The sequence below is a fragment of the Pygocentrus nattereri genome, chromosome 4 (assembly GCF_015220715.1).
Source record: "Pygocentrus nattereri isolate fPygNat1 chromosome 4, fPygNat1.pri, whole genome shotgun sequence".
NCBI lineage: Eukaryota > Metazoa > Chordata > Actinopteri > Characiformes > Serrasalmidae > Pygocentrus > Pygocentrus nattereri.
In genome coordinates this window covers 16,412,313-16,440,079 of record NC_051214.1, presented here as the reverse complement: position 1 = coordinate 16,440,079, position 27,767 = coordinate 16,412,313, and the positions used below count along the sequence as shown (strand labels likewise).

At 42.3% G+C, this 27,767-nt stretch overlaps 1 protein-coding gene across 21 annotated transcripts in view; it reads left to right on the top strand.

The window, feature by feature from the left end:
* The window catches only part of nrxn3b (neurexin 3b), a 327,545-nt gene that overhangs the window by 234,552 nt on the left and 65,226 nt on the right, over positions 1-27,767 (top strand). For all 21 annotated transcript variants that reach the window (XR_005130195.1, XR_005130194.1, XR_001856481.2 and 18 more), the window contains one exon: positions 13,161-13,342. Coding sequence is in view for 18 of the 21 variants with exons in the window: in XM_017681460.2 (XP_017536949.2) it covers positions 13,161-13,342 (182 nt within the window). In the remaining 3 variants the exon portion in view is untranslated. The remainder of the gene's footprint in view (positions 1-13,160; positions 13,343-27,767) is intronic.

Genomic DNA, 27,767 nt, shown 5'->3' with positions numbered 1-27,767 from the left:
CCTTGTACCATCACTCGTGAACAAGACCCCGAGATACTTGAACTCCTCCACTTGAGGCAAGAGCCTATCCCCGACCCAGAGAGGGCTCTCCACCCTTTTCCTCCTGAGAACCATGGTCTCGGATTTAGAGGTACTGATTCTCATCCCAGCCGCTTCACACTCGGCTGCAACCAGCGAAAGCTGAAGTTCACGGCCTAAAGCAGGACTTGTGTACCCTGCCCGGAACAGGGTTACCGGGGCCCCACCCTGGAGCCAGGCCTGGGGGAGGGGCTCGCCAGCGAGCGTCTGGTGGCCGGGCATTTACTCATGGTGCCCGGCCGGGCCCAGCCCGAAGGAGTTACAAGGAGTCCCCCCTCCCATCGACCCACCACCAATGGGAGGGGCAGTAGTAGGGGTTCGGTGCGTTGTGGATCGGGCAGTGTCCGAAGGCGTGGGCCTTGGCGTTCTGATCCTTGGTTGCTGAAACTGGCTTTTGGAATCCTTACAACTCCTCCCTACTTTTTTCATTCATTCTACATTCATAGCACACAGCTTCTAGCAATACAGGAGAAACTATACCCAGATGTCTGTTTCTAAAGGAAAACATTTACTAAAAAAAGGATATGATAAGCGTGTGTTAAATGCATCTTTCATTAAACTTTAAGACTCTTTGTTGATTAGACCACTGATAATAGATAATAGCCATATTAAAACATATTATCACTATCCACAGTCTGTGGTCTCAGGCATGAAGAAAATGATCCATCTTGCTTTCAGTCTGTACTAGTCTCCTCACTGGAAAACTCCAGTTTGTCATGTGCACATCCCTCCTGCTGTGTATCTCCAGAAACATCTTTTTTTGTGGGAGAGCTGAGTAAAGTTGACATGCTTTGACACCATGATTTTGAAATGCAAAATATGCCAACCCTCAGAGGCCCACTTTGTTGTCCCATCACCAGGAAAAGCTTGTCTAAAAAGGAATGATTGGTTTGTTTGTTTGCTTGTGTATCTAGTTTATAGAATAGAAGTGGTTGTATTTGTTTTTGTTTGAGCGTAGAAAAGTGATTCAAAACCTTGTCATGTTTTGCAATGCATATTAGCTTTTGGTTAAGTTGATTTTACCTATCTCAGTTCATCACCAATTACAAATGTGGTTTGTAACTATGTTCTTGAAGTTGTATTTGAACAGGAATTCAACCTTTTTTCAAAATTCAAGATCTTGAAGTTAACAAAGTCATTCAGGGTGATTTGATGTGAAATACTCAGAAAAAATCAGAATTGTTCACAGCAGTAGTGATGGGAACTGACATTCAAATCCTTTTAAAGCTCTAAAGCTACCTCACAGAAAACTATTATGATGACATGATATGATCAAGGATGTATTGCCTGATACATATCTTGGTTTATAATAGTTTTGAGATATACATACATGGCATTATTATTAATTATTTATTTTTTAGATTTACCACTTTTTCACCATTGTTAACATCAAACTCTAAAGGCACATGTAGGTTTATAGATTATGTTGAATAGCAAATAAAATGTTTGAGTTGTAGACATTGTGACCCATGGTTCCTATCACCATTATACAGAAATCAGAGTAGCATTTGTCTTTAACTTCATACTGCCGAATATTTGTCCACATAATAAGACTTAGAGACTAAGACTTACGAGGGTAAGACTTGTATTATCATATTTTTTTTTTTGGCACATGAGGTCTGCTCTACATAAACATGATGATCTGAAAAGGGTTCCATGTGTTTGAATGAAATATTGGGCCAGTTTGCTTTTAAATAAATGCATTCTGCTTTTCATCAGTTCGGGTGCTGTGGGCATACCACTTTAGCTTTATTCTGTGAGCAGGCTCATTCTCATGTGTGTTGTGTAGGCGATCAGGTGTGCGGGTCGAGGTTTGTGGGATTTCAGTGTGCTTTCTGGTTTTTTTTTCTGTAATGGTGCACAGAGACATTGCACATAGCACCTCCCTCCCCAATTCCCCCTTCTCTTACTCCAAATGCCAGCTTTTCCAGTGCCTTTCATGAGCTGCTCTGAAAGCCTCTGTTCTTTGCCTGAAATTTCTCATCAGTTCAGTTAAGTACATCTTCAAAGAGAGTGAGTAAGGGAGAAAAAGAAGAGAGGCTGGGAGAGTAACTGAAGGAGCAAGCAAGCGAGAGATACAAAGCTCCAACGGACCATGTGTAATAACCAGGACTGCTTGCACAAATGATGTGCCATCATTAACCCTTAAAAAGTTCTGTCTGCTTTTTTTCTATCTTTTAATATTTATTACTGTTTCAAAGCAGTTATAGAATTACACGATCATTTACCTTTATGGTTACATTTACATTTACATTGACCTAGCGACAAGTTTCACTGCGCTTTGTCATTTTTCCACTTGTTTCGTTGTCAGGAAAATACAAAAATACAAGTTTAATCTTCTGTTATACACAGACATCTGATGATTGAAAACTTTGAATCTGCTCTTTGGACAGTATTAGCGGACATTGATGCAACTTTCAAGAGTTAAATAGATCTGTATAACTGAAGTCTGAGTTACTGTTGTAAAAAAGCTTCACAGTTTTATCTTAATTACAGTTGTCCTAGGGAACCTATTGTATCATTCTCTTTCCACTCATCTGTTTCCCAAATGCGAGGCATCAGCAATCTTAATTACTAATTTCTTAGCTTTGATAAGGATTGGAAATAAATAACAAGTAGACCTCTGCATCCCAGCTAAATAACAATCTTAAGGACATTAATTTTTGCTTTGTGTTTGGGCTTTTTCCCTTGGTGAGAACAGCCATGACACGGGAAATGTCACATCATGTAGGATGCACAGACATCTGTCTGTTTAGTCATATAACTGTATGGGTGAATTGTTTATTTAGAACTTTTTGAAGTCATTATCGATGGAGACAAGGTCTGAGTGCAGCTAAACTTGCACAAGTCATTAGGACCATATTGGGATCATATTGGCCCTCTATGGTTTGTCCACAGAAAACACCAGAAAAAACATAGACTGAAAACTAAGCAGTATTCTAAAACAGAAAGAATCACAGTTTACCATGATCCCCCAGTCACAAAATGAAAAAAATAAATCTCCTGAATATTTAAGTTCAGCTTCTCAATGGCCAGCCCCATCACAATGAGCTATTCCAGCATGTTACACGGCTCGCTGTGCCAAGACAGTGCACCACTTATATAAGAGCGGAAAGGGCACTGTCTCTGCACTCTGACATGACTCCCCAAGAGAGACAGAGAGCGAGAGAGAATGAGAGGTGAAGCGGGGGAGAGAGATCAAAGGGAATTGAGTTATACATTCATACAACTCTGTCCCTCTAGCCCATATGGAACCATAGGTCAGAACAAGAGAGATTGGCAGCATTTGCTTCAATACGTGCTCTTATCGAAAGTATTGAGGTTGACAGGCATGGTTGCCATGCCAACCAGTAGGATACTTTTTCCCTGCCGGCCAGGCTCTGAGACTGAATAATGAGGACTTGTGCCATGTTATCGAAGAGATTAGAACAGGAGCAGACCACAAAGAAGTGTCTTTCACTATCGGATATCTCTATCAGATCTCGCCTCGAATAATTGTTGAGTGCATTGGTGCCCCAGCCACTTGATAGAACAAGAAGGATTCTTATTTGAAGTTGTCAACAAAGGCAGGATTACTCTGCTAAGAAGTGGGTTTTTTTTTTTTTTCATTTTCCAATTTATCCTACAGCTTTGGTATGCACAGTCAAAATTGAAAGGGAAATGTGGCTTTGTGCAGCAGATTCCTTCTCTCAGTTTGAAACAAGTGCATCAGAAAATAGCAGTTAATTTCATGCCGATTGTGGCTGTTAGGCTGCAGTGTTGTAAATGTGTCTGCATTATCACCTCCAGCATATTGGCTCCTTTCACTGCAGTCCAGACCTTCTAATTAACCTCAAGTGAATATCGCCATCCGAGGTGCATTCAAGCATCATTTCCATATTGTCACTAATTACATCTTGTCATGCCTTAGTCATCCCAACAAGTATGCTATTCAATCAGTGCTAGCCTGTCTCTACAAGTTGTTGTGTATGTCCCGAAATGCTAGATATTTCTGGATATATTGTTCCAAATCTTAATCACACGCAGAGTGTACATTTGGAAGCATTTTGAAAAAAACAGTATCTACTGTAGCTCTTAATGAACTGGATATGAAACTCCAGATGTTGTTTTGGAATTATCACTTATCTTTGTCTCCTTTAACTGGTTTTCCTATACTGCAGTGTCTGAATACAGTGAAGCGTTGGAATGGCAAACAGGCAACAGCCCATCCCCTGAGAAGGCTGAATTATAAATGAGTTCTTACTTGCAGCCAATTTTATCTCAGTTATTCTTTATAATAGTCCCTTCTTTCCATCCCAGGGCTGCTGCTGTGACCCGAAATGTCATGTTATCCCTCAAACTATGGATTTAATGGATTATCTTTTGAAGAAAAAAAAGTTTCAAGGGAATGATGCATCATGAAATATTTGCTTTGGAGCATTTTACTCAGGAATTTAAGCATGTACAGTCCTGTGTAAAATCAGAGCACACTATTTATTCATTTAATATAGTAATTCATTAGTGACTCATTTATTTAACTTAGAGCACCAAAATTGTGACCATCAAATAATAAGCACTTAAAGCTTTCATCTTTGATCAAATGGGAATGTAAACATGTAGCTGTCAAGGAGCCAGAATTGAGAAAATTAAATAGATAAAGAACATTTGCAAGTCAAACATTGGATGGACCACTCCAAAGTCCAGACAGAGGTGGGTAGAGTAGCGTAAATCAGTACTCAAGTAAAAGTATTGATGCTTGGGAGAAAGTAATGACACAGGTAAAAGTATCTTCAAAGAACTTAAGTAAAAATAAAAAAGTATCAGGTTAAAAAACTATTCAAGTGCTGAGCAACTTATAGTTTGAATAGCTGTTTTTCAATTTTTTTTATTTCAGGCTAAGATAAAATGCTAAAACATAAAATCTGACATTCCACCAATCACAAAGCAGTACAGATGTTGTCAACAACAAAACCAAATTAAATCAAACACAAGGGAAGGGAATAAATAACTAATTATGAATAGCAAATATATAAGTAGATTTCTTTACTCACTAATATGCTTGAGTAAAAGTATTATGATTTGAAAATACTCTCTCTCTCTCTCGCTCTCTCTCGTTAACACATTATTCGACTTCTAGCTGTACTAATTCCTTCCTCTTGTGAGACAGATGGCAGATCATGCTGCTCCTTGCAAAAAAATGCTTAAAATAAGACTAGGCTAGGGCTGTTACAATTCCCTGCTTGAGGTAAATGACTTGGTTCAAATTTCTGATGTTGTGTTAAGCCAGTTTTTAATATTTAACCTTAAACTAACTGATTAAATGTCTAGATAATAGGTATAATACTCAGGTAATAATATAATTGATCGTGGCAGCCAGAGTTTAAGTGTAGTCTGGATTGGCCTGCATAGCAGACAAAATAAGCCATTCTTCGCACTCAGAATAGAAAAATGAGTTTAACCCTTTGATCATCACCAGTGATAATAGCTACATCTAAGTGTGATGTAACATTTTCACTTGTTGACACTGGTGACACTAATTGGTATATTCTTCCCCACGGGGGAGACCAAGAATGCTGCAGTACTAGTAGGAAAAAAAAGCTCCATCCAGGCAGATCCATTGGTTAAAAATGAAGTACTCTAGGTGCAGCAAAACAACTCTGGATTTGAATATCCAGATAGAACTGTTGGTTTGCTCTTTATTTTTTCTTCTGTTTTATTAGCAATAATCCGTGTTTGTATGCTTTTGTTTGACCTAGGGGAAGACTGTTCAATTACTTACATTGTCATATAACTGTATATAAACTATCTTGCCAAAAGTATTCATGCACCCATCCAAATCACTGAATTCAGGTGTTCCAATCACTTCCATGGCCACAGGTGTATAAAACCAAGCACCTAGGCCTGCAGACTGCTTCTACAAACATCTGTGAAAGAATAGGTCACTCTAAGGAGCTCAGTGAATTCCAGCATGGTACCGTGATAGGATGTCACCTGTGCAACAAGTCCAGTTGTCAAATTTCCTTACTACTAACTTTGTGGAAACAGTTTAGGGATGGCCCCTTCCTGTTCCAGTATTATTGTGCACAAGTCCACAAAGCAAGGTCCATAAAGACATGGATGAGCGAGTTTGGTGTAGAAAAACTTGACTGGCCTGTACAAAGTCCTGACCTCAACCTGACAGAACACCTTTGGGATGAATTAGAGCGGAGCCTGTGAGCCAGGCCTTCTCTCCCAACATCAGTGTCTGACCTCAAAAAAAAAGAAGAAAAAAAAAAAGAAATTCCCATAAACACACTCATAAACCTTGTGGAAAGCCTTCCTAGAAAAGTTGAAACTATTATAGCAGCAAAGGTGGGCCAACAACATATTAAACCCAATGAATTAAGAATGGGATATCACTTAAGTTCATATGTGTGTCAGGGCAGACAAGTGAATACTTTTGGAAATGTAGTGTAGCTGAAATGCTCATATAAATTTTATTCTGAAAGACTGACATTGAAACCTGACATGAAAATGAAAAAAAAAAGTTTTTTTGCATGTATAGTTCATTTGCCTGGTCATATTAAGTGCAGTTTATCATATTTTATTTTCTAGGAACGGTCTATAAAATGTAAAGACTTTTGCCTCTAAAGCGTCTTCTGATTTGTGGTCACATCACCATGTAGGGGAAAGTTATATTAACCATCATCAATATCATATTTCACTTCCCCAGTGTCATGAGTTACCTCTCTCTTGCACTAGCCCCACCTGTCATCAAATGCTTGGCTAGCTCAGATTCATCTACCTAATACTATTTCCACTTGCATTTCCATTGAACATTGGCTTATTATTAGAAAAGATTAGTCAGAGGAAATCATTTTCCATAGGTGAACCCACAAAATTGTTTGAGGTGAAGTCTTAACCTTAAGAATGCTTTGGTTGTGTTAGGGCTGCATTGTTAATCACAGGTGGAATGGTCTCATCATAATTAGACATTAAACCTTTGTGGGGTAACAGCCATTGATCTTTGAACAAAATTATTTGAAAACACAGTAAGATAGAAAGGTGTAACATGGCAAATCATTTTCACTGCAAAACTCATTCTAGAAACAATACAGAGACAACATGGATTTTGAATATTACTTTGTAGTTTATAAGCAGGCATTCCTGCAGAAGTTGCATTATAGCCTATGAAGTGGCTGAGATGCAACCTCTGTTAATAAATTGTCTTAGTCATAGATGATAATACTGGCTCAAATGGCAATACTACTCTGCTGGCTTAGAAACGGTCTGCATGTGCATAGTTTCATATTTTCATTTTTTCTCCTTGCTTTCATTCCACCAGTGCCTCAGCACCACAGCATAATATTGCACCACATCAAACGTATTTGTCCTGTTTTCTATACTGCAGGGAGACAGCTCTGCTGAAAGCCCATGAGATACCACTTTATGAGATAAAAGTACAAACACCGCTCCAGAAGTGTGTGTGTGTGTGTGTGTGTGTGTGTGTGTGTCTCATACCTACCTCTCAGTCTGAGGGCTTCTGGGACTCCCACTGTTCTCAGTATGGGTGCTGGGTAATTGTGTGACAGCAGCAAAGATGGTCACAGAATCATCACACACTCTTACTGGATGTGTATGTGAGTGTCTGTGAGAGAGTTCTATTCCTGGGTCAGGGGTTGCAAGCAAAAGAGAGGCTGAGGTTTGCCGAGTTATCATAATTAAAGATGAAGTCACATCTTAATGCCTTTAAGAACTTTCACATGGGCAGGTTTGGTTTGACTGAACTGAACCCTGGTGTTTTCACATGTACCTTGTTTGTTGCAGATGAACAACTTCTGAACAACTTCTTTAGTTTGGTTTGTTTTTAGAGGTGTGAACAGTGCCCCCATACACAGGTGCGCACTAAACATATTAACATTGGTCTACCAAAAATTGCAGCTCTTGGTCCACTTCCAAATGAATACTGGCTTATTTTGCTGCCAGAGGGAATACATTATTACAACCATCTGCACCAAATAAGAGAATTCAAAATCAGGGTTTGTTTTTCTCTTCTTCTAGCAGCACATCAGCGCCATACTGTTTGTATTATTTGGCATTTTAAACATTTGATTAATGATATATGCTCATATGAGCTGCTGCTAATAATGGCTTAAAGAAATTAAATAATTGCAAAGCAGTGCATTTAATTTTGGCACGTAATTCATCTTTTTGGCCAGGCATCAGCGACCTTATTGGTTAAAGCCAAGTTGAAAAACCATTCATTCATAAAGATGTGTAGATCAAGTGAGGTTTAATTTTATTGGTTTGATTTTAATTTATGTAGACATTACACCTTTCTGTTTTAATGAATGTTAGGTGTACAATAATATGTTTATATCAGTAGGCTACCGAACATTAAAAAGAAAGCACTGAATATTTTGGTGAACGTTTTCGAATCGTTGTAGTACGACACAACTAAAAGAACTAAAAGAAAAGGTTCAGTGTCACAAAATGCCAAAGCCTGGTTTGGAATATAGAAAACAAACTAGGTATTAAAACAGCTTTAAGGTTGTGGCTACATTTGTAGTTTGGTTCTCTTGGTTTCGACTAACACAGAAAATGAGTTCCATTTTAGTTGAGGTTCACTTTGCAATCATACTGACATATTTGACATTGAAAATCTGTAATGAAAGTCATATAGGGACAGAAGTAAAATTTTATTAAATACAGTAGTCGACAATACCAGTGTGACAAATGTGACGAAACTGCATCAGAAATTCATCTGTTGCAGAAAGAAGAAGGTATGTAGAAAGTATGCAGAGAGAAGATAGTGGTTCAGTCTATGTTTGGCCAGTGTAGATTTCTTTGGTCTTTGGTCCATAGTGCATTCATATTTTAAGTGAACTGCTCCAGTGTTCACTGCAATCCATAACAAGAACAATATCCTCCCGTGGTCTTGGTTTTTGACACTATTTGTGACACTTTGATCATTTCTTTGTATTAATGTATTAATGAGTAATTATTAAATACACGATTCTGGTGTTCTGTTTAGCTGAGCCACATTTGAAGCAATGGTGAAATATTCAGTATACACACATGTATTTCTTTAGAATATCTCAAGACAAATATAAAATGTGTGCAATATCTACAAGCACGCTTAGGCCAGGGTACATGGTTCCAAAAGTTCAGGGGATATTATCTAAGTCATCGTTGCAAAATGTACATTATATGTCCAAAAGTCTCCAATAGGGCTATGCAAAATGACAACATATATCGTTATTGTGATAAATTATGTCACAATACAACATGCTTTTCTGAACATATTGTGAATGTCCTCAGTACCCACAGAACATTGATCAACTGCTTGCTTTATTATAAAGAGAACACATTTAACTGGATTTAGGGCAAAACAGTATGCCAAATATTGAATAAAATTATGTTCAAAGTTGTTGATAGTATTTTTTTGAATGTATCACTATTGGTTCTTTTTTCTCTTCCAACTTCTATGTAATTTCACATAAATTGAAAAAGATTTTTCTCACATTGTTGACACCCTTGGACATAACGGGACACCCCAATCTCTAAATCCCAATTTAATCCCTGCTGCCAACATACTTTATAAGCATAAATAAATAATTAAGAAGTCAGACTTTAAACTGTTCTTTAGACTGTTATCCAGGGCATAGCATGTAGATGCTTTGCACAATGGTGAATATATTTAGCTCAAAGAAGAAAGAAATATTATTAGAAAAGCCTTCTTAAGAGACATGACTATGCTTAACTATATTTTAGATGAAGAAAAAAAAATGTAAGAAATTTGAAGGATTTTTTACATGGTCAAGACTAATGCAGGGACATATCTACAGTTGTTCTGAAAAGAAGACATAGTATCATTGGTCATAATGCAGTTTGACACAAACACAATTCATGTCACAGGTTTTGAATCAACTCAAATTCAAATAGCATACATTTCTGAGGGAGGAAGAAATTGTCCTATGTTTGACAGCTCACCTAATTTTTCAGGATTAGCATCAAGAAATGAAAGACTGGACTTAAAGAGCCACAAACTCTTGCAGAAATGCATTTTAAACCAATGAATTCATATATAAAACACCAGATATAAAAAAGCTTAGCATTAAAAACAGGTTCATGATTACTGCTTTCTCTTTTCACTCTCAATGTTGTGGAATGTAAAATAGCATATTGGTGCAGTGTGTGTGTGATACAGTATGTAGTGTGAGGACTGAAGGGTGTTCTCATATATTAAGCAAATTCTCTGAATGAGATAATTGTCTCCCTGGGGTTTGGCATGTACATCAGAACCTCATGTGCACTGCAGCAGTGAAGCAAGATGGCTCATACAGAATGAATCACTAAGAAGCAAAAAGTGCTGCTCTTATATTACTGGGTTGAAAAAATATGTATACCTTAAATTAATTCAGTCTGCACAGACAATAATTACTTATAGTCACAAAATGCTGTCTTTTGACTGCTGATGCCATGTATTAAGTGGTGATCTGAAAAGGCATATCCATGCTTTCATTGAGCTATGTCAAATCTACTCCAAGGCAAGATCACCAATGCTATTCCAAATAGAGTGTTATTCAAGCTAAATTAGTTTTACTAGAATCTTTAATATATTTTGGGCCTTGACTGACCAATTGTATGGAATGTTCACTCAAATCTGCCTGCCTGAATACTCCCAAGAATACCACATAGCAAGGACTGAAATATCCAAGTAGTGCAGATATTTACATCAGCTTTATATGACACATTCAATAGCAATAACAACATGGGGCACTGCAAGCAAGGCGAAGACTGAAAGACTGACACTGCAGAAGGAGCACCTCATTTTGATAAAGGAACTACGTGACATTGTGCTCCATTTTAGCCATACATTGTGTTCTGACTGGCAAAAACAGATGTTGTTTATTACCAGGTTTTATTATTACATTACTATAAATATTTGATATGACTACTATTACTGCAAGTGTATCAGGTTCAACAAATTATTAAACGTAATTAGCTTTGGATTTGTTATTTGTGAGGCATGAAATAATGTTGCAGATTTGTTGTGAATTGAAATCACACGTGGAGGCTTAATAGACATTGCCCTCTTTTTGAATCACCTCATTTGCGATGATTAAATCCCAACTGATTGACCTGGTGGCCACCTTTTCATGAACATTCCACAACAGAATGGTCTTTGTCTTCCATTTGTTCATGCAGCATCAAATAAGGAGGAGATGGAAAGTGTGCCACATGCTGGGAATCATGCTATGGTACCCGTGATTCCTTCTCCTGTGTATTGCCCCCAAAACTGTTTGAGGATTCCTTCAGCTGTGTTATCTCACTGATGTGTTCCAATGACTTTCTTTGATCTCTTTATTAAGCTTATTGTATTTCTGTTGGATAACCTTCACATAAATTCTGATATTTTAATCCTACTGCCCATGAGACCTGACCTCAATTGACTAAGATGTGCTTTCAGGGCTCTGTGGATGATATTAACAGCATTGCAAAAGTGATGTTTATGAATGTTACAGATTTAGGTAGGTAACTCTAAGACTTTTTAGGCTTAGGCTTAGGTTCTAAAGTCTAAGGATACTTATTTGTGGAGATATGAATTTGTTGGTGATGCTTATGTTACCACCTTTTTCTTTATCCTTTTTTTCCACTTTTTGTCTGGAAAAGAGTTCTGTATAAGTAGCTTGGAGGTCAGGAGCTGAGCGCACACAGTGAAAAGAACTTACACAGATGTAAGACCAGGTTCTACTCCTCCATAACCACTAAGTCCTCAGAGCCATATTTAATTCACCACAGGGTAGCATATAAGGAACCACAGATAAACTTTTTCCAACCTCTTTTCCACCGTAGAGCCAAATGGTGCTCAAGGTCATACTCATGCCATTCTCTACTGATATGGACCTGTGAGACCAGTTACGTTTTCTTTTTCCATCTGCAGTGCTGCCAAATCAGAAAGCTGTGACACCACTCAAAAACCAGAAATACTTAAGTGGGATCTTTGGATCTCATTATCTAAGCTGGCTAGGAGTGAGGAGCCAGCTATCATTAGCTTAGCTGGGAGGCTACCAAGCCATATACAACAGAACATGTTGTGCCTTTCTGTCCCTGTAACAGAAATCTTTGCTTCCTCAGATTTGAGTCATCTTAATTGGTGTGAGTAAAGCCTTTGTTAGTCAGAATCTAGTAACGTTCTGTGGTGAGCAGAGCTAGCAGCATGCTAGATAGACTAATACTAACCAGCTACTCTCTCCTGGTTAGCAGCACTGTTTAATATTAAGAAATTGCTGTTGAATTTGAAACCTTGAAGTTTATTAAGTGGTGAATTTAAAATCGTGTACTACTTTCATTTATTTGGTGTCTGTGTGAGCAAATTTCTTTCTCTTTTGAAATAACATAGAATGCAGTGGCACAGTATTGACATAAATGTTAATTGACATAAATGCTAATCCATGAATAGTTATCACATCATCCTGCCAAACAGTTCTGTGACCCTGAGCACTTTCTCTACTAACCGCGTAGAGAAAATCACACTGAGCCCATTTTTAAATGTTCTGTATGGAACCATGTCCAAATGGAAATGCCAATAGGTTACCCTACTTTCTCAAAACACTTACAGTGGAAAAGAGGCTTTTGAACGATATTTCAGTGTCTCAAATGCAACCCTTGGAAACTACTTAGTAGCATTTGATCTGTTTTTGTTAAATTTAAAAAATAATCAGTGAGTGAGTGAGTGTTTGTATCCTGACCTTTGTGCTTTGATAAGTGCAGCAGGCAGTGCTGCAACCTAACTTTTGGGCTATTTCACTCTCCTCATAAAAAAATAGTTAGTGGGATGATGTTTTAGAGTAAAAACTAAATTATGAAGCTGGTTGCGTGCATTTGAGGTGACATCGTGTTAGGAAATTTTGCAGAAAGTATCAGTGAGGCAGATTCAGTTCAGTAATGCTCAACGATTAATCAGACAATCAATCAGTGCAGCATAAAATGAATGAGTATAAACAACACAGTGCTCAATTTATTTAAATTTTCATTTCAGGATATACAATTTATATTGAAAAAGGATAAAGGTCACCTAACTTGATTTGACATCTTGTCTTTCCCTCATCTCTCTGCAGCGGGAGCCACATATATCTTTGGAAAAGGTGGTGGATTAATTACTTACACATGGCCCAGCAATGAACGACCCAGCACAAGAACAGACCGACTGGCTGTAGGCTTCAGTACCACCATCAAAGATGGCATCCTGGTTCGCATTGATAGTGCTCCTCGACTGGGTGATTACATCATGCTGCATATTGTGAGTTTCATCACTGCATACTTAATTGATGCTTGCATTGAGTTGATCAGTGCTTCCTTTAGTGTTGACATTTTATGCATAAGGACTTGATCATGAAAAGCCTAGGGGTAGATACTAATGCTGAGACTGTGGATCTTTCTGGAAAAAAAGCAAATAATGTCAGGGTTTAAAGTAATGCTATTTTTGCAGCAGTTTCAGGCACACATCTTTACAAAGCTAAAACACTAGCCTGCACTTGCAGTTTATGATCAATGTGCATGCAGTTCTCTCATAGAGTCAGAACTTTAAAAATGTAATAATAAACAATGCAAATTTGCAAATATGCAAATTAGCTTCTCTCTAATGTTATACATTTTTATAGTACCATGAGATATCAAAACTATAAACTAAATGTCCTTCTGCTGACTCTTCCATGCAGATCTTGTTTGTGCAAGTGGTTCTGCACAGTAAAATGGTGCACCACTACTCATGTCTCAGCTTAACCTTCCTGCAGGTCCTTTGATGTCATGGGGGTTTTGCCTTGCCTTTCTGGCAGCATATGAGTATTTCTATCTAAGTGGTTCTTGGTCTTCGAAAAGCCTGTCATCACAACTAACTGCAATTATAAGCACCTGCCATTTTTTATAAAGGCCAGTAGACATTTTAAAGATTTACATTCAAAACCAAACAACACATTTTTACAACAAGCAGCAAAGAGGGAATGCTGACAGAAATATGTGGTGATGGATATGTGTGTTGCTTCCAGTGGAACCTCTGTAGGTTGTATGACATAGTAGACTGTAAAGTTTAATAACAAGTTAACTGTTAACTGGTTGTCATCAGTTCTCCAAATCCTCACTAATCACAATACAGTGAAAAGTACATTTTATTTATCAAAGACGTCAGCAATTCTAGGGGGCAATGTGATAAATAGCACAATAAATAAAAGATGGAGTATCTGGGAGACCGAGTGACAGGGTTTTTAAAACCAGCAAAGTGAGGGACTGTTGGACTGTTGCTAGAATCTTTGAGTCTTAATAGGACAATCTGCTGATGCAAAAAAAGATGATATTGACAGGAGAAAAGATGCATTTATTCCACCAGACTGAAAGTCTTTTTTACTTTGATAGTCTCTGAGGTGCTAGCATGCCATCTGTTCACTAAAATAGAGGGCGAGGCATTTGAGAGAGGAAATGAAATGAGCAAGAGAGATACAGCGACAGTCATAGACCTGATATTAGAAGGTTTGTTTGTTGCCAAATACGTGGTGTCTTGTCCTCAGAACAATACTTTCAAATCTTGCTTTTTTCTTTTAGTAAAATGTATTTTTGTGTTTTAATGACTTTACCAAAACATACAACTGATGTGGAGCAGGCACTCTCTTCTCTAAAGTGATGGAGCACCACTAATACCTTTGGGATGAGTTGGAGCACCCCCTAGTACCATAATGGCATACAGTACATTAGACCTGGACAACCATTGTGCCCCCTCAGCCTGTGTCTTACACCAAGGTGTGCGCCCAAGCAATGTTTAGCTTAACAGCCTTAAAAGCAGATTAAAAGCAAAACCTGAAAAATCAAACAAAAAAATCATACATACTGGCATTTGAATATATGAGCTTTAAATTTACTTATATTTTGTTTATGTTTATAAATTGTTTATGTGCCCACCTCCAAAAAAAATTGATATTCGTCCTCACGAATGAGCTGAAGCGGCATTTTTGATCCAGAACTAATCACCCAACATCAGTACCTGACCTCAGTAATGCTGTTGTGGCTGAATGCAGTCAAATCCTCACAGCAATGTTGTAACATCTAGAGTGAAGTCTTCCTAGTACAGTAGAGGGAACAAATTCTGAAGATATTTCAGAAGTTCAGATTAAATGTCCAAAAGTTTGTAGACCCCTACTCATCCAACATGTTGTATATTCTGAATGTTTGGCTTTGAAAATTACTGGTAAGTTTGACTAATAAACACACATACAATTAGTCAAGTCATTCACACTGCTAAATTTCCCAGACATAGATTAAGCCTGAGCCTAGACTATGAAAAATTTCCAATAGTGATTTATCAATGACAGTACAAGACCACGCTTAATCCATGTTCAGGAAACCAGCAATTAAAAAAACAACAACTATGAATCCCTTCCTTATTTTCTAAGAGCAGACAGATTTAAGTTATGTTTTATGTTTAAGACTTGTGGACTATTGACTGTTAATTGCATTTAATTTTAAGACATATTAACACAGCTGGCCTCATAACTACATTAAGTTTTCAGTGTCCATTAAAAAAATATATAATTCTGCAAGGTACAGGCATCTGGTTGCTGATATAACAGAATTTCTAGAAGATGGCGGCGCGCAGTAGTGCAGCGGCTTCTCACGCTCCGAGCGTACACCCTGTTTTGAGCTGTTTTTACGTCGGTTCTGAACCCAACTTCACACGCCCCACGCGTGTGAGTTATAGCAGAACAGAACTTTTGAGGATTAAGAACAGTTTGGCCAGAAAAACAGCAATAATGGACAATAATATCAGAGCTACGCTGGGCAGGCTGAAGCTCCTACGAGTGCCGGTGTGGGGGAGCAGAGCGCCGCAGACAAAGAGCAGGAGGAGGCGGTGCAGCAGACGGCAGAAGAGGGGGAAACGCGCTGGCGTGCTAGCTAGGCTAAAGGCTAATGCTAACCGACCCCCAATTCCGTCGCTTTTCCTGTCTAACGTCCGCTCTCTGGATAACAAGCTGGACCTGCTGCGGCTGAGGATGAGTGTTTCTGAGGAGATGAGGAACTGCGCTGTGATTTGTCTCACAGAAACCTGGCTGAACCACACCGTGCCGGACTCAGCCTTCCAGCTCGCCGGCCGGCAGCTCTTCTGAGCGGACCGCAACCGGCTATCCAGGAAAGCCCGGGGGGGCGGCTTGTGCGTCTACATAAACAAAGGTTGGTGCACAAACTGCGTGTTGGTAAACAGCCACTGCTCCGAGGCGACAGAACAGCTGACTGTGTCGTCCTCACTATCTGCCTCGTAAGTTTTCGGCGGTGTTTGTGATTGCTGTTTACATAGCACCGGATGCTAATGCTAACAACGCGCTGAAGGAGCTTTATGACAACATCAGCTCGCTTCAGAACAAGCATCCGGAGGCGTTCTACGTGGTAGCGGGGGATTTTAACCACGTAGAACTGAAGAACACCCTGCCGAGGTTTTACCAACACGTCAACATCCCAACGCGAGGTAATAACATGCTGGACCGTGTTTACACCAACATGATGGACGCGTACAGAGCCTTCCCCCGCCCCCACCTCGGGCTCTCCGACCACATCTCCATCATGCTGGTCCCTGCATACCACCCCCCACTGCGTCGCTCCAAACCCACACAGAAGACCATCACTGTGTGGCCCAGTGACGGTGACGCTGTGCTGCAGGACTGCTTCGGCTGCACAGACTGGCAGGTCTTCAGGGAGGCTGCTGAGTGTGAGGGGGAGCTGGACCTGGAGGAGTACACATCTGCTGTTCTCGGGTACATCAGCAAGTGCACAGAGGATGTCGCTACCACCAAGACTGTGACTTGCTACCCGAACCAGAAGCCCTGGCTGAACGCAGAGGTGCCCCCCCCAGCACCAGACTTACACACTCACCAGGAGAGGAGCCCCTCAGCGTGACACCAGCAGAAGTAAGGAGGACGCTGAGGAGGATCAACCCCCAGAAAGCTGCTGGCCCGGACAACATCCCCGGACGGGTGCTAAGAGACTGCGCCGACCAGCTCTCGGACGTCCTGGCGGACATCTTTAACGCCTCCCTCATCCAGGCAGCAGTCCCCACTTGCATGAAGACTGCCACCATCATCCCGGTCCCCAAGAGCTCTGCAGTGACGGGTCTGAATGACTATCGGCCAGTAGCCCTCACGCCGATAGTAACAAAGTGCTTTGAAAGACTGGTTCAGACCCACATCAAAGCTGTCCTGTCCTCTTCACACGCCTTGCATAAATTGACAGGCAGATAACTCCATCCCCAATTACCACGCAGACAGCAATGATTGCAACTCGATGCTCTTTAATGTGGCAACTGGCAGTAGGGTAAAACTGACAAAGGGAAAACATACAACCAATAAAGTGTCAACAGTCGTGTACTAATACGATAAATAAGTTGTCTAAATCAGAAAAGATAAACATAAAATCACACCAGTAAAGAATTTCTACATGTACAGGATGCATATGTAGCTAATAATATATATAATATATGCCATGTAAGTTTCTCTGCTAAAGCTAGCCAGAACATGAGGCTGACATGACTTACTATCCTCATTTCTCAACTTGACCAATGCCACACAACAGGAGCCAATACATTTATATTTACAGAAATGATGAACCAAAAGTCCACATTAACATACCGACGATGCCTTCAAATGCCCAGATGTCAGGATGGTGACAGATGAACAAGGCCTGAGCTTCCTCACTCACGAAAACATGGAGGACTACTTTGGTGCCCACTGATGACGTCATCAGCGAGAGACACACATGATCCAAACACTGATATAAAATCTACCAGCAGGGGGAGCTAACAACAAACAAAATAACTGATAATGAGGCAGCACACTCCCCGCCTGGTATCCCTAGATACCATAAAGATTACCATAGTGCCGCTCCTGGATAGAAAGTCACTTTGCCTGATTGTCAGGGGAGAGCAGCAGGACTAATTCAGTCACGGGCCTGAGGAACAGCTTTGTCCCATTCTGTGTGCTGATCTTCACCTCTACCTTACGGACTCTTCCGTCCTTGCTGGGAAATACTCGAGTTACGACTCCTAGAGGCCAGTCATTTCTCTTTGAATGGCAGTCTCTAATGAGCACCACGGATTCAGGTGCAATGTTTGGCCGAGTGGATGTCCATTTCTTTTGTGTCTGGAGAGTACACAAGTACTGTTTTTGCCATCTGTCCCAGAAAGTACTAGCAAGGCATTGCACTTGCCGCCACTGCCTCTTGTACATGTCTTTGCTGTCGAATTCACCTGGAGGAATGGGATGAGGGCCACATTTCTGCGTGAGTAGCATGGCAGGCGAGAGAATAAATGGATCATTTGCATCTGTAGAAAGAGGCACCAGAGGTCTGTTATTCACAATAGCCGTTACCTCGGCCATAAAGGTGGTGAGCACCTCATGAGTGAGCCTAGAAGGCCTTGACTGGAGAAACATTGAGTCCGGGATTTTGCGGGTGACGCCAATCATCCTCTCCCATGCTCCTCCCATGTGAGATGAATGAGGCAGGTTGAATGTCCAGGTGCAGCCCTTTTCTGCAAGGTACCTCTTCACCACATCTCCATCAACATTGGAAGGGATAGTTAGATCTTTGCATGCTCCAATGAAGTTTGTTCCCCGGTCAGAACGGATGTGTTTGACTGGTCCACAGATTGCAAGGAACCTTCTCAGAGCGTTTATAAAACTTGAGGTGTCCATGGACTCTATAACTTTGAGATGGATGGCTCTGATGCTTAAGCAGGTGAATAAGACAGCCCATCTCTTACTCTCGGCATGGCCACCCCTTGTGCGGCGTGCAGTGATGGTCCAAGGTCCGAACACATCAACACCAACATGTGTGAAAGGTGGTTCCATGCTCAATCTATCAGAAGGTAAGTCAGCCATTTTCTGAACTTCACAAGTCCCCCGAAGCTTACGGCAGGTGATGCACTTGAAAATGTAACTGCTTATACATCTTTTGGCACCCACAATCCAGTATCCAGCTGAGCGAAGATTGCCCTCAGTGAAATGCCGTCCTTGATGTTGTGACTCAACATGGTAATGCCGCACAAGGAGGGATGCAACATGATGCTGTCTTGGAATGATCAGTGGTCTTTTCTCTTCATGACCCAACTGAGATTCCTGTATGCGTCCTCCAACTCTTAATAGGTTATCCTCATCAATAAATGGGTCTAACCTTCGCAGAGGACTGTCCTTGGGGAGGTCTTTTTGGTCCCTGATGCACTGCATCTCTTTGGCATACATTTCCTGCTGCACAGCTTGAATGATGACATTTCTGCTTTGAGTCAGTTCCTCCACTGTAGAGGGTGTCTTACAATGATGCCACCCTTTGCAGGTTCCTGAAGGATTCTTCGAAGTCTTCTTGAAGAGGCATGCAATGTGTCTCAAACGAGATATGACACGAATCAGAACTTTCCGGTTAGAAAAACGTCCAAAGCGCTGAGTACCCAGATGATCTTCATGGGTGGTGGTGAGCACTGTCACCTGTGGACGAATATCCTTATCCTGTTCTGGGTCCAGTAGTGCAAAGATAAATGGTTTGTGAGGAGTTTTCTCTGGCTGAGATAAGAACACAGGCCCAGAAAGCCAGTTGGTGTCTTTCAGACGGGCAGCTGGGGCAAACCTTGTGGCATGGTCGGCGGGGTTGTGTTCGGTGGACACATAATGCCATTGCTGAGGTTGTGTTCCTCTTCTGATCCTCTGGATGCGATTGTTGACATAAACATAAAATCTCTGCCTCTCATTGAAAATGTAGCCTAAAACTACCTTACTGTCTGTATAAAAAGTGACAGCATCAAACTTGACGTCAATCTCACTGGTTATAAGCTCTGCCAAGTCCACGGCCATCACAGCAGCACACAATTCTAACCGTGGTATGGTTTGTTCTGGCCGTGGAGCTAATCTCGCCTTGCCTAATATAAAGCCTGTGTGACAGTTCCCTTTTCCATCTGAGATCTTTAAATAGGCAACTGCTGCTATTGCCTTCTCTGAAGCGTCCGAAAAGACACAGAGTTCCTTGCGCTGGGCCTCCGTAGGAGACACACTTGTATATGACCTTGGGATTTTGAGGTGTTGAAGCTCTTTTAAGGATTCTCTCCATTTTGCCCATTGTTCTTCTTTGTCTGGTGGTAGCGGAGCATCCCAATCGCTACTTTCTGTTGAGAGTTCCCTAAGTAAGGCCTTGCCCTGAATAGTGATAGGTGCGACAAATCCCAATGGGTCGTATAAGCTGTTCACTGTCGACAACAGGCCCCGGCGTGTAAAGGGTTTCCTTTCTTCCGCCACCTGGAACAGAAAAGTGTCTGTCTTCAAGTCCCAGCAGAGTCCAAGACTACGCTGAATGGGTAAGGAGTCAACAACACCAAGATCCAGATCTTTAAGGTCATTGGCATGATCCTCAATAGGGAAAGCTTCCATAACCTCTCTGCTGTTTGAGGCTATTTCATGTAGCTTGAGGTTGGAGCTAGCTAGCATCTTCTGCGTTCTTTTGAGCAAGTTTATGGCCATCTCTGGAGTGGGTAGAGACTTCAGTCCGTCATCAACATAAAAATCACGTGAACTGCCTTGATTCATCGCCAAACTCTCGCTCCCCTTCCTCAGCAGCTCGTCTGAGACAGTAAATGGCCACAGCTGGTGATGGACTATTACCAAACACATGCACTTTCATGCGATGTTCTGTGGTGCCATTTTCCAGGTTGTTGTCCGCATACCAAAGGAATCTCAAGAAATTTCTGTCTTCTGGCCTGACAACAAAACAGTGGAACATCTGTTGTATGTCCACTGTAATGGCAACAGAGTCTTTCCTGAAACGGATAAGTACCCCAAGAAGACTGTTGTTGAAGTCCGGGCCGGTCAAGAGGACCTGATTTAGTGAGACTCCCTTGTATTGAGCACTTGAATCAAAAACCACCCGAATCTGACCTGGTTTCTTTGGGTGGTAAACCCCAAAGGAAGGAAGGTACCAGCATTCTTCCTTTTCCCCAAGGGGAGATGCTATCTCTGCATGTCCACTCTCAAATATCTTGTCCATAAATGAGATGAAATGCTCCTTCATCTCAGGCTTCTTGTTAAGGGAGCGGCGTAGTGCAAACAGACGGTAGGCTGCTAGTGACCTGTTGTTGGGAAGACGAGGTCGGTGCTCCCTAAATGGTAGAGGGGCACCCCAACTGCCGTCCGTGTCTTTATACACTCCCTGTTCCATAATCCTCAGAAAGAGTACATCCTCGACTGAAGGGCCCCTCTTGTCATCAGACAAGACAGACATTACCAACAATTACCCACCCTAAGTCCAGTCTTTGTGCATAGGGGGAGTCATGTGGCCCATTTATCTGTTTCCGTACCTTATGGATCCTTATGATGTCTCTGCCTAACAGGATCATGATTGGAGCTTGAGGATCAAGCTTAGGGATCTTGTGTGCCACAGTCTGCAAGTGTGCATGGTACAGTGCTGCATCTGGGGTGGGAATCTCAGAGCGATTATTTGGAATGGTGTTACACTCTATTAGTGTCGGTAGAGAGATAACAACCTGTCCGTCAATGGACTCCACTTGAAACCCATGTGCTCTTCTGCCTGCTGTCTCAACAACACCTGCACATGTCTTAAGGGAGTAGGGAGAGTCTTGACCTTTGATGTTGAAGAGCTCAAAGAACTCAGACCTCACTAGTGAACGATTACTTTGATCATCCAATATTGCATATACCCGGATAGCTTTTTCCTGCTGGCAAGCAGGGTAGACCTTAACGAGACAAATCTTAGAGCAAGACATTCCAGTGAGGTCTCTCCCGCAGATTTGAGTACAGCTTGAGGAGATGGTAGCTTCTTCACCACTGTTCCCTTTCTCCCCGCCATGCACAGATGCTGGGGTTTGGGACTCTGAGGACCAAGGAGCAGGTCCCGGGTGCAGGGCTGAGACATGGCTATCACTCCCATATTCAGCACATTTTATGTTACTGTCACAGTTCTTGGCTAAATGTGCTGATGAAGCACAGCACTTATAACAGATACCATGTTGCTTTAACAGTGGTTTCCTGTGCTCAATGGACTTCTCCCTAAATCCTCGGCACTTTGGTAGAGGGTGTTGTTTGTTATGTACAGGGCATAGCTTTACAGGATCCACTTTACTCCTGTGCATTGTGTCAGCCAAAGGCACATGAGGAGACACTTCAGTCTTGTGGACCGTGATTGAAGACCTCTGACCGCTGTACTTAGGGACTGATTTTCCCAATAGTGGTGGGTCGTTACCACTTGGGAGCAAAGAGAAGCTGGGATCATTTCTCATCTTAGCCTGCTGACAAATGAAATCCACAAAGTATCTAAACAGTGGGAAAGGCACTTTATACTCCTCCTTGAACCTAGAGCCATGTGCGAGCCATTTCTCTTGCAAATTATATGGTAGCTTGTGCACAACTGGGTTGATACCACGGGCTGTGTCTAGGTAGGCGAGTCCTGGTAGGTCTCCACCAGATTTTGCAGCATCAAGCTCCAATAACAAGTCACCTAGCTCTTGTAGCCTTTTGTGATCCTTGTTAGAGATCTTAGGGAAACTGTCCACTCTCTGGAACAATGAATTCTCTATCACCTCCGGTGACCCATAGCTCTCATCAAGCCTGTCCCAAGCCATTGTAAGTCCTTTATGTGGGTGATGAACGTGCACAGCTCTTATCCTTCTCACGTGTTCAGCTGACTCAGCACCTAACCACTTCACTAAAAGGTCCATCTCTTCGCTATTTGTAATGTTTAGACCTCGTATTGCATTCAGGAATGATGCTTTCCATGCCCTATAACTCTCAGGACGATCATTGAACTGAAGAAGCCCTGACGACACAAGTTCCCGTCTTGCAAAAAACCTGACAAAGTCTGACATGCTCTGACTCTCTGCAGGATTATGTCCTGTGTATTGTTCAAGTGGAGAATGAGGTTGATTTCGGTCATTAAATGTCACTTTGTAATCCACATGGGTCATGCCTTCTTTAGGACTCCACTGCTTCTGGGGTTTTCTATCTGAAGTTTGTGATATATGAGCGTTGGTGTACCCTGGTTGACTTCCAGCCAAGGAAGCACTCTCCTGAGGATGTTGGTCACAACTAGGTTCTTCGGCTTGGCCAGGAGACTGTGTAGTAGCTTCGAAGGCATGAAAACTGAGAGGTAGTGTGCTTTGTATGCTCTTCTACATAAGCTTTTGTGCGCTGCATTGGATCATGGGTTTGTAGATCGATTTTGGAGCCAAGTTTCTCACTAAGTTGCTCATCCATGGCTGCCTCTAACGCTTCAGCTTTAGCCAAAGCAGCTGCAGCCTTCCTTTCCAACTTAAGCGTATCCAGTGACACCTCTATGCGCGTGGTCTCTACCTTTACGGATGCCTCAAAGCGTGCTTGTTCCATTTTGAGTTGGCTTTCCTTTTCTGCTAATGCCGCCTCTGCTTTAGCAGCTTCTTCTTCAGCACGAACCAGTGCGGCAGCTGCACTGGTGGTGGAGCTACGTGACCGCTTGGATGTAGAAGAACCTGAGACCTTAGACCTTGTCCGTAATGACTGAGCGCCTGTCGTTTCCTTGTCTGACATCTCGGAAAAGACGTAACGTTGTACTCCAGAAAGCGTCGTTTTACTGTCCTGTCCTCTTCACATGCCTTGCATAAATTGACAGGCAGATAACTCCATCCCCAATTACCACGCAGACAGCAATGATTGCAACTCGATGCTCTTTAATGTGGCAACTGGCAGTAGGGTAAAACTGACAAAGGGAAAACATACAACCAATAAAGTGTCAACAGTCGTGTACTAATACGATAAATAAGTTGTCTAAATCAGAAAAGATAAACATAAAATCACACCAGTAAAGAATTTCTACATGTACAGGATGCATATGTAGCTAATAATATATATAATATATGCCATGTAAGTTTCTCTGCTAAAGCTAGCCAGAACATGAGGCTGACATGACTTACTATCCTCATTTCTCAACTTGACCAATGCCACACAACAGGTGCCAATACATTTATATTTACAGAAATGATGAACCAAAAGTCCACATTAACATACCGACGATGCCTTCAAATGCCCAGATGTCAGGATGGTGACAGATGAACAAGGCCTGAGCTTCCTCACTCACGAAAACATGGAGGACTACCTTGGTGCCCACTGATGACGTCATCAGCGAGAGACACACATGATCCAAACACTGATATAAAATTTACCAGCAGGGGGAGCTAACAACAAACAAAATAACTGATAATGAGGCAGCACAAAAGCCACCATCAACGTCACTGTGGATCCACACCAGTATGCGTACAGGAGGAATCGATCCACAGAGGATGCCCTCACCCACCTGGAGCAGAAGGATTCCTTTGTTCGTATGCTCTTTGTGGACTTCACATCTGCTTTCAACACCATGATTCCTCAGACCATGATAACAAAACTCTCCTCACTTGGACTGAGCTCTTCCATGTGCAACTGGGTCCTAGACTTCCTGACCAACAGGCCGCAGTCTGTGAGGATTCACAACATCTCCTCCCCCACCATAGTCCTCAGCACTGGCTCCCCTCAGGGCTGTGTGTTGAGCCCCCTCCTGTTTACACTGCTTACATATGACTGCTCACCTATCCATCCAGGCTGTCATATTGCGAAGTTTGCGGATGACACAGCAGTGGTTGGATGCATCACAAACAGGGATGAGTCCAACTACAGGCAGGAGGTGGAACACCTGGAGGGTTGGTGCAGAGAGAACAACCTCTGCATCAACGTAAAGAAGACGAAGGAGATGATTGTGGACTTCAGAAGGGGCCATCATGACCACCTCCCTCTGCACATTGGAGGTTCTGAGGTGGAAGTGGTCGACAGCTACAGGTACTTGGGTGTGCACCTGAGCAGCAACCTCACCTGGAGCAACAACACTTCCACTCTGGTCAGGAAGGCACATCAGCGGCTCTACTTCCTCAGGAGGCTGAGACGAGCTGGACTCGGGAGGGCAGTCCTCACCTCCTTCTACAGATGCGTGGTGGAGAGCGTCGTGTGCTCCAGCATCAATGTGTGGCATGGAAGCTGCTCTGCTGCAGATAGGAAAGCTCTGCAGAGGGTGGTGAAGGCTGCACAGAGGATTGTTGGAGTCAGCCTCCCCAGCACCACAGACATTTACACCTCCAGATGCAGGAAAAGGGCTACCTGCATCAGGAAGGATCCCACCCACCCAGCACACGCACTTTTTGTCCCGCTCCCCTCAGGCAGGAGGCTGCGGAGCATCAAGTGCAAAACAACCAGACTCAGAAACAGCTTCGTACCAGATTACTGTTACAAACACTGTCACTTTAAACCGCACTGAGACACTTTATCTAGACACTTTATCTACTGCTCTAATTCAATATCATGCTGCTATAGCAAACTTGCACTCTGGATTTCATATTGCTGCTAACTGCCTACTCTCTTACTCTCCCTCTCTTGTGTATTTACCTTATCTATTTTGTCTAGTCTTTATCTATTCTGCTCTATTCTATTTTGTGGGGGTTTTTTTGTATCTATTTTGCTTATATTTATCTATTTTAATAACAGCTCTTGGGTGTAAACTTGACCATGAGATCTTAATTTCGTTCCACCTCATGTACCATGTGATGCGAATGACAGTAAAATCTCCTTGAATCCTTGAATCCTTGAATTGGCAGTTAACATTCCCCATCAAATGTGTTGAGCTGTCCAGTGACATTAAGTGGCAGTTTAAAAACAAGTGGCTGGCTTCACACATCTCAGAGGACGTTTATGCCAGCCTTCACCCCTCCCAATTTGGTAGAATAGTCTGATGGTGGTAGACATAGCTAGCAAGTGGTATCACCCAAAACTAACTAGGGTGAAAACAGGGTAAAAATGCCTGTCCAAAAATACATGCATAAATAAGTGAGTAAAAATACTTAGGTGGCATAATTACCTAGATTGTCTGAAAATCTCCACTTGAATTTAAAAGTGGGAACAGAAAAAAGATAAAGATAAAGGGGTAATTGAAACAAGTGAATACTGACTGAGAAGTTTGAACAGGAAGATGAACAGTTAAATTGTGCATTCCATCTCATGCTGAACACATCTCCTAGCCCGTCAGGAACAGAGATGAGATTTTTCTCTCTCCCTCTCGCTTGCTCGCTCTCTCTCTCTCTCTCTCTCTTTATATGTTTCTCTCTTCTGCGTTTAGGCTTTTAGGAAGTTGATGATTTATACAGTCTAACAGAGCTTTTGTAGTGAATTTGGAGTCCAGGGAGTATTTATTTACTTTTCAAGCAAAGTGGTGGTCAGAGAAATCAGAAAAATGGGAAGGGGGTGCATGTTAAAATGTAGCACCTTATTTGTTGTATTATTCTTTTGGGTTAGAGCAAAATATTACAGGCATGAATGCTTTAAACTGCTACTGTTCTTTTTCTCAATTTGCATTAGATGGGGTTTAACGCCTCTCCATGGATCACCACCTTATCGTGGTGGAGGGGTTTGCGTGCTTGAATGATCCTAGGAGCTATGTTGTCTGGAGCAAAAGCTCCTGGTAGGGTCTCCCATGGCAAACTGGTCCTAGGTGACAGGTCAGACAAAGTGTGATCCATAATAACCCCTATGAAAAGACAAAAACAGGACTTGTGTACCCTGCACAGAACAGGGTTACCGGGGCCCCACCATGGAGCCAGGCCTGGGGGAGGGGCTCGCCAGCGAGCGTCTGGTGGCCGGGCATTTACTCATGGTGCCCGGCCAGGCCCAGCCCGAAGGAGTTACATGAGTCCCCCCTCCCATCAACCCACCTCCAATGGGAGGGGCAGTAGTAGGGGTTCGGTGCTTTGTGGATCGGGCAGTGTCCGAAGGCGTGGGCCTTGGCGTTCTGATCCTCGGTTGCTGAAACTGGCTTTTGGAACTTGGATCGTTACCTCACTGGCGGGAAAGGAGCCTGAGTTGGTGCGCGAGGTTGAGAGATACCGGCTAGATACAGTCGGGCTCACCTCAACACACATCTTGGGCTCTGGGTCCAATCTCCTTGAGAGGGGCTGGACTTTATTCTTTTCTGAAGTTGACCATGGTGAGAGGCGGTGGGCTGGTGTGGGCTTTCTCATAGCCCCTCGACTCGTTGCCTGTATGTTGGGGTTTTCTCCGGTGGATGAGAGGGTAGCTTCCCTACGCCTTCGGGTTGGGGAATGGGTCCTGACTGCTGTCTGTGCTTATGCACCGAACAGCAGTTCAGAGTACCCAGCCTTCTTAGAGTCCTTGGGAAGGGTGCTTGAAAGTGTTCCTCCTGGAGACTCTATTGTCCTACTGGGGGACTTTAACGCTCACGTGGGCAATGACAGTGAGACCTGGAGGGGTGTGAATGGGAGGAATGGCCTCTCTGATCTGAACCCGAGTGGTGTTCAGTTTTTGGACTTCTGTGCAAACTACAGTTTGTCCATTACGAACACCATGTTTTAACACAAGGATGTCCATAAGTGCATATGGCGCCAGGACACCCTAGGCCACAGTTCAATGATTGACTTTGTAGTCATGTCATCAGAATTGCGGCCATGTGTTTTGGACACTCGGGTAAAGAGAGGAGCTGAGCTGTCAACTGATCACCACCTGGTGGTGAGTTGGATCAGGTGGTGGGGGAAGATGCCGGTCAGACCAGGCAAGCCCAAACGTATAGTAAGGGTTTGCTGGGAACGTCTGGCAGAAGAACCTGTCAGATTGATCTTCAACTCACACCTCTGT